Here is a 12,261-nt window from a genome sequence, read left to right as displayed (position 1 = left end):
TACAAACCAAATACTGCCATATCTCTACCGGCTCAGCCAAACTACAAAACAAATACTGCCATATCTCTACCGGCTGAGCCAAACTACAAAACAAATACTGCCATATCTCTACCGGCTCAGCCAAACTACAAAACAAATACTGCCATATCTCTACAGGCTCAGCCAAACTACAAACCAAATACTGCCATATCTCTACCGGGTCAGCCAAACTACAAAACAAATACTGCCATATCTCTACCGGCTCAGCCAAACTACAAACCAAATACTGCCATATCTCTACCGGCTCAGCCAAACTACAAAACAAATACTGCCATATCTCTACAGGCTCAGCCAAACTACAAAACAAATACTGCCATATCTCTACCGGCTCAGCCAAACTACAAAACAAATACTGCCATATCTCTACCGGCTCAGCCAAACTACAAAACAAATACTGCCATATCTCTACCGGCTCAGCCAAACTACAAAACAAATACTGCCACATCTCTACCGGCTCAGCCAAACTACAAAACAAATACTGCCACATCTCTACCGGCTCAGCCAAACTACAAAACAAATACTGCCATATCTCTACCGGCTCAGCCAAACTACAAAACAAATACTGCCATATCTCTACCGGCTCAGCCAAACTACAAAACAAATACTGCCATATCTCTACCGGCTCAGCCAAACTACAAAACAAATACTGCCATATCTCTACCGGCTCAGCCAAACTACAAAACAAATACTGCCATATCTCTACCGGCTCAGCCAAACTACAAAACAAATACTGCCATATCTCTACCGGCTCAGCCAAACTACAAAACAAATACTGCCATATCTCTACCGGCTCAGCCAAACTACAAAACAAATACTGCCATATCTCTACCGGCTCAGCCAAACTAGAAACCAAATACTGCCATATCTCTACCGGCTCAGCCAAACTACAAAACAAATACTGCCATATCTCTACCGGCTCAGCCAAACTACAAAACAAATACTGCCATATCTCTACCGGCTCAGCCAAACTACAAACCAAATACTGCCATATCTCTACCGGCTCAGCCAAACTACAAAACAAATACTGCCATATCTCTACAGGCTCAGCCAAACTACAAAACAAATACTGCCATATCTCTACCGGCTCAGCCAAACTACAAAACACATACTGCCATATCTCTACCGGCTCAGCCAAACTACAAACCAAATACTGCCATATCTCTACCGGCTCAGCCAAACTACAAAACAAATACTGCCATATCTCTACCGGCTCAGCCAAACTACAAAACAAATACTGCCATATCTCTACCGGCTCAGCCAAACTACAAAACAAATACTGCCATATCTCTACAGGCTCAGCCAAACTACAAACCAAATACTGCCATATCTCTACAGGTTCAGCCAAACTACAAGACAAATACTGCCATATCTCTACAGGCTCAGCCAAACTACAAAACAAATACTGCCATATCTCTACCGGCTCAGCCAAACTACAAAACAAATACTGCCATATCTCTACCGGCTCAGCCAAACTACAAAACAAATACTGCCATATCTCTACCGGCTCAGCCAAACTACAAAACAAATACTGCCATATCTCTACCGGCTCAGCCAAACTAGAAAACAAATACTGCCATATCTCTACAGGCTCAGCCAAACTACAAAACAAATACTGCCATATCTCTACAGGCTCAGCCAAACTACAAACCAAATACTGCCATATCTCTACAGGCTCAGCCAAACTATAAGACAAATACTGCCATATCTCTACAGGCTCAGCCAAACTACAAAACAAATACTGCCATATCTCTACCGGCTCAGCCAAACTACAAAACAAATACTGCCATATCTCTACCGGCTCAGCCAAACTACAAAACAAATACTGCCATATCTCTACCGGCTCAGCCAAACTACAAAACAAATACTGCCATATCTCTACCGGCTCAGCCAAACTACAAGACAAATACTGCCATATCTCTACCGGCTCAGCCAAACTAGAAAACAAATACTGCCATATCTCTACCGGCTCAGTCAAACTGAAAGACAAATACGGCCATATCTCTACAGGCTCAGCCAAACTACAAAACAAATACTGCCATATCTCTACCGGCTCAGCCAAACTACAAAACAAATACTGCCATATCTCTACCGGCTCAGCCAAACTACAAAACAAATACTGCCATATCTCTACAGGCTCAGCCAAACTACAAACCAAATACTGCCATATCTCTACCGGCTCAGCCAAACTACAAACCAAATACTGCCATATCTCTACCGGCTCAGCCAAACTACAAACCAAATACTGCCATATCTCTACCGGCTCAGCCAAACTACAAACCAAATACTGCCATATCTCTACCGGCTCAGCCAAACTACAAAACAAATACTGCCATATCTCTACAGGCTCAGCCAAACTACAAAACAAATACTGCCATATCTCTACCGGCTCAGTCAAACTACAAAACAAATACTGCCATATCTCTACCGGCTCAGCCAAACTACAAAACAAATACTGCCATATCTCTACCGGCTCAGCCAAACTACAAAACAAATACTGCCATATCTCTACCGGCTCAGCCAAACTACAAAACAAATACTGCCATATCTCTACCGGCTCAGCCAAACTACAAAACAAATACTGCCATATCTCTACCGGCTCAGCCAAACTACAAAACAAATACTGCCATATCTCTACCGGCTCAGCCAAACTACAAAACAAATACTGCCATATCTCTACCGGCTCAGCCAAACTACAAAACAAATACTGCCATATCTCTACCGGCTCAGCCAAACTACAAAACAAATACTGCCATATCTCTACCGGCTCAGCCAAACTACAAAACAAATACTGCCATATCTCTACCGGCTCAGCCAAACTACAAAACAAATACTGCCATATCTCTACCGGCTCAGCCAAACTACAAAACAAATACTGCCATATCTCTACCGGCTCAGCCAAACTACAAAACAAATACTGCCATATCTCTACCGGCTCAGCCAAACTACAAAACAAATACTGCCATATCTCTACCGGCTCAGCCAAACTACAAAACAAATAATGCCATATCTCTACCGGCTCAGCCAAACTACAAAACAAATACTGCCATATCTCTACCGGCTCAGCCAAACTACAAAACAAATACTGCCATATCTCTACAGGCTCAGCCAAACTACAAGACAAATACTGCCATATCTCTACCGGCTCAGCCAAACTACACTGAATTCCAGCCATGCTCAGTCCCAGAACCACTGGGGATCACGGCCTTCTTGATTCCTGTGATCCTTTAGAGTGAATTTGCTCACTGATGTAAATTTGGCTACTTAACTTGGCTTGTTTGAGTATACTGTTCGCTGGTAACCAGATTTAGGCTTGATATTCTAGTTCAACACTTTTGATTTCCCAACTTGTGCACCACCTTTGGGCTTTCTGTATATATGTATTCTGATAGCCTAAATTTCCTCAAGTCCACAAAAAGCCGGCTATGTAACATTTTTCTCTGTTTTCTCAGTTGACCTCTGTTTGTGTTCAGAAACTCAGCCAGAGACCAAATCAGGCTACCAGCTGCAGGTTAACAAAGCAAGGCTGCACAAAGGTCCATTCAGCAATCTGGACTAACAGAACACTGCCAGAATATAGCACAAGCTGCAGATTCCCCAGTAGCAGACAGACAGGGAATGTGAGACATTTAGTAATATTTTCCAACGCAGCACTCTGTCTGAATGGATGACAGGAAGTCTATCTAGTTAGAAAACGACTTTGTAAGTATGCATTTCAGCAAAAAGCTAATTTATGGAAGTTCCGACTTAAGCAAATAATCTTCAATTCTAATTTGTACAATTAAAGCACCTGCAAAACATCAGCATGCAACATGCTATTCAGAACCATCATGCATCATTCTTTAACTCACAGCAGATGGAGACACTGGGCTAATTATTCAGCTTAAATAGGAATGGTTCTAAATTAATCTTACCAGGCATCTGATGGAGAACCTTCTTCAAAGCGCACATTCCCTACGGTCTCAAGCTCTGTCTGAAGGAACTGGACCAAAAGATCAAAACTCTCTTTTGTCTTCAGAACTTCGTTCTCATAGAAACGGTCTATCCTAACACATGAATTAAACATAAGAAAAGAAGAAGAAGAAGAAGAAGAAAAAAAAAAAAGACAGATTAACTTTTATTTTTGTACTTGGATAACTGTATTTACATGTGCCAATGTATCAATAACTAGATAGTTCTAAAAGTATCTGAATATATAACAAGGCCTGGTAATGGCTGAGCGAGACCAATCAAACTATAATTGATTAATAGGTTGTCAGCCACTACGGGAGATGTTGAATGAGCCCTGCCTGGAATTTCCATTCTGGGTAGCCTCTGGGACTGGTATGATACATAAATATGATAGAACTCTAATGGCCCATGTGAACTAAAACATGATCTCTCCTTAAAACTAGGAACTACCCATACAGAAAGCTATTAAAATAGGACAGAGTTTAAGAGAGACACACAGTGAAAAAAACAATATCTTTTGCTGAATATTAAAGGATAACCCCAAAGTGGTACCTTTGTTCGGCATGCCTAGGGGGCATTAAGTGTGCTCTGATTGAGGAGGTCTTTGACTCACAGACTATAAGAAACTACAAAGTTTAAGGGTTATTGTGTATTACTTTTGCACCTTGTTTTTTCTGCTATCCATAAGTTTAAAGGGTAATCCAGATGTGGACCCCTTGCTCACAGTGCCTAGAGAGATATACGCTATGCCTCACTGATGATGCCTAACAAGGCTGAAACGATTTTCTGGGGTTGCTGTATCTCTCGTGCAGAGGGAACTTGCTGGCATTTCGGATCTGGACTGTCCGTATGGGTGGGACCAGTCTGATATGCTTCAGATATGTTCTCTCTGTAATGGCACAAGATGAGCTAAAACCAGCTTGAGATCTGAGCGGGGACCCACCGAAGGGCAGGCTATTTCAGCTGCTGTCCGTTCTCAGTACACTCTTGCGCCTTGTTTTTTGCTTTCCTGCGTATCGCCTTTCATTTATTACCTGGACTGTCATTTGTAAGTGGGACCAATGTAATAAGTATTAGTTGAGGAAATTCTTTAAAACTGCACGAATGAGCTTAAATCAACTGAAATGTGACCTTGAGATTAAGGTTTTGTCTGTTCTGAGTAAGAATTTCTTACACATTGCTTTAACCCCTTAAGGACACATGACATGTGTGACATGTCATGATTCCCTTTTATTCCAGAAGTTTGGTCCTTAAGGGGTTAAAAACATATATGAACCATTTTTGAAGGGACTTACAAAGCTATTCTAGAGAAACCCCTGAATATAATATTCTACTCCTACAATTGTATATTATTGAAAACAAATATTTGCTTTAAAGTTTTCAACAATAAGTCTGCATCTGGCTTATTTGACATTTGAACACCCCATTCAGCATGTTTTAATTACAACGCAATCTTTTATATAGCCCTAACCATTATAGTAAGTGCTAGTGTTTCATGCTTTGTATTTCTGACACATTAACAAATGTGCTACTCTATTTTACCCGTGGAATCTGCTAAAGGAAACCTGAGGCTAAATTGTTGTTTTGTTTAGGATTACGACAAGACAAGATCGACATCATGCGAACATCGAGGTTAAAATCAGGTGCCTATATTAATGGGTTTTCATGTACCAGTGAGGGAGTCTTGATGACTGTGACACGGCCACTCAAATGAGAATGTCGTGGTGCTGCCTTTGCCTTTCGAGAAAAAAAGCAAGTAGACAACACAGGCAGAGGCCAAAATGTTTTTTTCTTTTTGGTTCCAGTTAAGGTGTACCTAAATATGTGTTAAGGGAAGACCCACGATTCTCTGCTTTTGCCCATAAACTTATCAAGAACGTGTTGCTTAAATTCTGCATGACCCACCTCTATAAAGATTAATGGCGCCTGTCCCATGACTCTTTTTAAATTCAGTTCTTCAGTTTCAGGGATAATGTTTGCACACTTTTATTTTGGTTTGAAACATTATACTTTAGTAATAAATGTATGTACCGGTAATAATAATCTATATGTTTACTTTTAGACATATATATATCACACACATTATATATATATATATATATACACACAGCACAGTTCTATGGAGTTGAAAACAATTGCTGTAACAGAAAAGCCAATAAATGTTTGATGATAGCACAGAGTTGCGGTTTCATCTTATTTCTAGTTGTGTTGACTATGAATACTCCAATAACGTTGCGTACTGTTGGAGGCGCTCTGTCCAGAATAGAATCCTTCCCTTTAGGGAATCTATTTTTTTGCACATCTGTTCCTTCAGATTTGAATCATTCCTCGCACTTTCCTCCCGAGACATGCGAACGGACTCTTCAATGTCGTCTTGACTTTTACAGCTGCCGTGTGAGACAGGAGCTCTCCTCGGAATATTACCGGATAACTGCTGGTAGTGAAGTTCGTTTTCTAGCTGAAATAAAGAAACAGAACTGAAATTCCAACATTAAGTTCATTACGAAAATGAACAATATTAAGACAATAGAAACAACAGCAAAAAAAGTGACTAATAACATCTGAACAAACAAATAAAATGTAAGACATCAATCAAGAGTAGGAAGAAGCAATACGAGTAAAGATCCAAAATGGATTACGGAAAAATAGAATACCGGTAGTTCAAATACAATATAAAAAAACTAAAAACAAACCAATAATCCTGAAAAGGATAAACATATTATAACAAAGCCCTTACATATTTACATATACACATATATACAAAATACACAAAATGTAATAATGTTGATTGGCAGCACATTAACTTGTTCAGTATTAGTGGCAAAATGGAATAAGGGAAGATATGTGAGAGCAGACTCGCTCTGTTCTGTATTTACTTATTTTAATCTAATATTTGGCACTCCAAACATATGCAAGATGGAGCCCAAATTATTTTGACACTCTGCCGTAAAGTTAACAATGTACAATGTATAAGCTGCAGGATTCCAGATTGATTTATCACCTGATTTACTGTCTGCAGCATCTGACCTCCATACTGCATGTTGCCCATCAATTTGTCCATACATTAACCAGAAACTACTGCTACTGTGTTTGCACAGCAAGCATCAGTAACAAACAGGCCGCTCCCTCACCAGAGAGAAGTTCTATCAATCATGAGGATAAAACTGCTTTAAAGTGGATAGCAGCCACACTGCCCATTCCCAGTCTGGCTTTTCTGCAAAGCTTTCCATGCATTTTAGAAGAGTGATCCTATTTTATTTTTTGCCTAACCCAAACTCTCAGCAACCTGCTGCACCTTTTAGCTGTAGGCACTATAAACATTTAATCTCACTGAAGTGGTTATAGTGCCTGGAGTCCCTCGGTGCCGCCCCTCCATTCAGTGTTAAATAGTTTTTGAATAGTTTAATACTGTATGAGAAACCCTGTCTTCCCATAGCCGTCGGGCTGGAGGTGTGGATAAAACAGATAACACACTTCATTCTAGCCATAACGATTCATATCAGCAGTGCGCACTGTGATAGGCTGAATGTGGTCAGCTGACATTCTCAGCCAATCACGGTTGCTCATTGCTACTGAGGCTAATGTTTCCCAATTGTTAGCCCAAGCAGCACAACATTTAAAATGGTTTAACGCTGAATGGAAGGACAGTGCCAAGGACCTCCAGACCTATAACCACTTTAATTAAACAAAGCAGTTATGGTGCCTACCGAGTCCCTTTCAGGAGCTAAAGAGGTTTCTACAATGGATGACCAGGGATAAATGTATCTTACAAAAACATATCCTCAGAGCTTCAACAAGAGCTATATTTCCAGTACGAGGTAGAACTGGAACTCGGGATCAAGAAAACACATGATCACATCTAATTTTGCTTACTTAAAAAACAAACAACACATCGACAGTGAGATAGGACAGGGGCAAAGCAACTACAGAACTCCGTCAGCATAAAAATAGCTCAGACCCAGAGGTGTGGAGTTAAAACTCATCATTACTTTCTTTTCGGTTATGTTGTTTAGTTTTTCTTTTGTTTTTTGTTTTTAAATAAACTCAACATTGACCTATGATCTACTACCAGAGAACCAAACATGAGTACCTGACACCCAAATATCCTGTAAAATAAATCATATGGCGATAGATGTTATGTTATTCGAACATGTTGTGAAACTTGATCACCAATTGTTCATATTAACACTGTAATTACCGTAACCGTAATGTCAAATACCTATGCATGTCAATTCTTTATGTCAATAATAAATAAAGAATTATTAAAAAAAAAAAAAAACTTACATTTTTCACCATGAATTGAAGTTCTTTCATTTGTTCTTCTGGTAAACGTTTCACTGCGTATTTGATTTGATTAACTTTTTCAATCTCTTCCTCTTGTTGTCTTTGGATGGCCTTAACACGCATGTTGTAGTACATCATTTTTTTCAGTACTGTGGACTTTCAACAAAAACACAGTATTATTATAGAAAATAGGTTTATATTAGCTGCTGATTTAAAACATCACCTGCACAGTTCAGGCACTTACAGGGTTTTTACTAAAGTGATAATTGTTTGGATTTCTGAATGAAATTCAAATTTTGGATGGACTATATAAAACAAGGATTCACAGGGTATCTGTATTGGGGTGAGTTATATATAAAATGTTTGTCGTAGAAAATGGAAGTGATGGGAAGAATATGTAAAATGGGATCGAATGTACGAAATTAGGGAGGAGTAGTCTAAAAATGGGAATGATATGGAAGATTATGAACGGGATATATAAAATGGGAATGATATGGAAGATTATGAACGGGATATATAAAATGGGAATGATATGGAAGATTATGAATGGGATATATAAAATGGGAATGATAGGGAAGATTATGAACGGGATATATAAAATGGGAATGATATGGAAGATTATGAATGGGATATATAAAATGGGAATGATATGGAAGATTATGAATGGGATATATAAAATGGGAATGATATGGAAGATTATGAATGGGATATATAAAATGGGAATGATAGGGAAGATTATGAATGGGATATATAAAATGGGAATGATAGGGAAGATTATGAATGGGATATATAAAATGGGAATGATAGGGAAGATTATGAACGGGATATATAAAATGGGAATGATATGGAAGATTATGAACGGGATATATAAAATGGGAATGATATGGAAGATTATGAATGGGATATATAAAATGGGAATGATATCGAAGATTATGAATGGGATATATAAAATGGGAATGATAGGGAAGATTATGAACGGGATATATAAAATGGGAATGATAGGGAAGATTATGAACGGGATATATAAAATGGGAATGATAGGGAAGATTATGAACGGGATATATAAAATGGGAATGATAGGGAAGATTATGAACGGGATATATAAAATGGGAATGATAGGGAAGATTATGAATGGGATATATAAAATGGGAATGATAGGGAAGATTATGAATGGGATATATAAAATGGGAATGATATGGAAGATTATGAACGGAATATATAAAATGGGAATGATAGGGAAGATTATGAACGGGATATATAAAATGGGAATGATAGGGAAGATTATGAATGGGATATATAAAATGGGAATGATAGGGAAGATTATGAACGGGATATATAAAATGGGAATGATATGGAAGATTATGAACGGGATATATAAAATGGGAATGATATGGAAGATTATGAATGGGATATATAAAATGGGAATGATATGGAAGATTATAAATGGGATATATAAAATGGGAATGATAGGGAAGATTATGAACGGGATATATAAAATGGGAATGATAGGGAAGATTATGAATGGGATATATAAAATGGGAATGATATGGAAGATTATGAACGGGATATATAAAATGGGAATGATATCGAAGATTATGAACGGGATATATAAAATGGGAATGATAGGGAAGATTATGAATGGGATATATAAAATGGGAATGATAGGGAAGATTATGAACGGGATATATAAAATGGGAATGATAGGGAAGATTATGAATGGGATATATAAAATGGGAATGATAGGGAAGATTATGAACGGGATATATAAAATGGGAATGATATGGAAGATTATGAACGGGATATATAAAATGGGAATGATAGGGAAGATTATGAATGGGATATATAAAATGGGAATGATATGGAAGATTATGAATGGGATATATAAAATGGGAATGATAGGGAAGATTATGAATGGGATATATAAAATGGGAATGATAGGGAAGATTATGAATGGGATATATAAAATGGGAATGATAGGGAAGATTATGAATGGGATATATAAAATGGGAATGATAGGGAAGATTATGAATGGGATATATAAAATGGGAATGATAGGGAAGATTATGAACGGGATATATAAAATGGGAATGATAGGGAAGATTATGAATGGGATATATAAAATGGGAATGATAGGGAAGATTATGAATGGGATATATAAAATGGGAATGATAGGGAAGATTATGAACGGGATATATAAAATGGGAATGATAGGGAAGATTATGAATGGGATATATAAAATGGGAATGATATCGAAGATTATGAACGGGATATATAAAATGGGAATGATATCGAAGATTATGAATGGGATATATAAAATGGGAATGATAGGGAAGATTATGAACGGGATATATAAAATGGGAATGATAGGGAAGATTATGAATGGGATATATAAAATGGGAATGATATCGAAGATTATGAATGGGATATATAAAATGGGAATGATATGGAAGATTATGAATGGGATATATAAAATGGGAATGATAGGGAAGATTATGAATGGGATATATAAAATGGGAATGATAGGGAAGATTATGAATGGGATATATAAAATGGGAATGATAGGGAAGATTATGAACGGGATATATAAAATGGGAATGATAGGGAAGATTATGAATGGGATATATAAAATGGGAATGATATCGAAGATTATGAATGGGATATATAAAATGGGAATGATATGGAAGATTATGAATGGGATATATAAAATGGGAATGATATGGAAGATTATGAATGGGATATATAAAATGGGAATGATAGGGAAGATTATGAATGGGATATATAAAATGGGAATGATAGGGAAGATTATGAATGGGATATATAAAATGGGAATGATAGGGAAGATTATGAACGGGATATATAAAATGGGAATGATAGGGAAGATTATGAATGGGATATATAAAATGGGAATGATAGGGAAGATTATGAACGGGATATATAAAATGGGAATGATAGGGAAGATTATGAATGGGATATATAAAATGGGAATGATATGGAAGATTATGAACGGGATATATAAAATGGGAATGATAGGGAAGATTATGAATGGGATATATAAAATGGGAATGATAGGGAAGATTATGAACGGGATATATAAAATGGGAATGATAGGGAAGATTATGAATGGGATATATAAAATGGGAATGATAGGGAAGATTATGAACGGGATATATAAAATGGGAATGATAGGGAAGATTATGAATGGGATATATAAAATGGGAATGATAGGGAAGATTATGAACGGGATATATAAAATGGGAATGATAGGGAAGATTATGAATGGGATATATAAAATGGGAATGATATGGAAGATTATGAACGGGATATATAAAATGGGAATGATAGGGAAGATTATGAATGGGATATATAAAATGGGAATGATATGGAAGATTATGAACGGGATATATAAAATGGGAATGATAGGGAAGATTATGAATGGGATATATAAAATGGGAATGATATGGAAGATTATGAACGGGATATATAAAATGGGAATGATAGGGAAGATTATGAATGGAATATATAAAATGGGAATGATAGGGAAGATTATGAACGGGATATATAAAATGGGAATGATAGGGAAGATTATGAACGGGATATATAAAATGGGAATGATAGGGAAGATTATGAATGGGATATATAAAATGGGAATGATATGGAAGATTATGAACGGGATATATAAAATGGGAATGATATGGAAGATTATAAATGGGATATATAAAATGGGAATGATAGGGAAGATTATGAACGGGATATATAAAATGGGAATGATAGGGAAGATTATGAACGGGATATATAAAATGGGAATGATATCGAAGATTATGAACGGGATATATAAAATGGGAATGATAGGGAAGATTATGAACGGGATATATAAAATGGGAATGATATGGAAGATTATGAACGGGATATATAAAATGGGAATGATAGGGAAGATTATGAACGGGATATATAAAATGGGAATGATATCGAAGATTATGAATGGGATATATA

The 12,261-nt window shown here is 37.1% G+C and overlaps 1 protein-coding gene across 1 annotated transcript in view; it reads right to left on the bottom strand.

Moving 5' to 3' along the window:
- Positions 1-12,261, bottom strand: part of LRRC9 (leucine rich repeat containing 9) — a 94,953-nt gene that overhangs the window by 70,480 nt on the left and 12,212 nt on the right. The window contains exons 8-10 of the mRNA XM_063439500.1: positions 8,272-8,427; positions 6,228-6,445; positions 3,951-4,082 (exon numbers count right to left, since the gene is read on the bottom strand). Of these exons, the coding sequence (XP_063295570.1) occupies positions 3,951-4,082; positions 6,228-6,445; positions 8,272-8,427 (506 nt within the window). The remainder of the gene's footprint in view (positions 1-3,950; positions 4,083-6,227; positions 6,446-8,271; positions 8,428-12,261) is intronic.

This window comes from Pelobates fuscus, chromosome 13 (genome assembly GCF_036172605.1).
Source record: "Pelobates fuscus isolate aPelFus1 chromosome 13, aPelFus1.pri, whole genome shotgun sequence".
In the NCBI taxonomy this organism is placed as follows: domain Eukaryota; kingdom Metazoa; phylum Chordata; class Amphibia; order Anura; family Pelobatidae; genus Pelobates; species Pelobates fuscus.
This window is presented reverse-complemented; position numbering and strand designations above follow the sequence as displayed.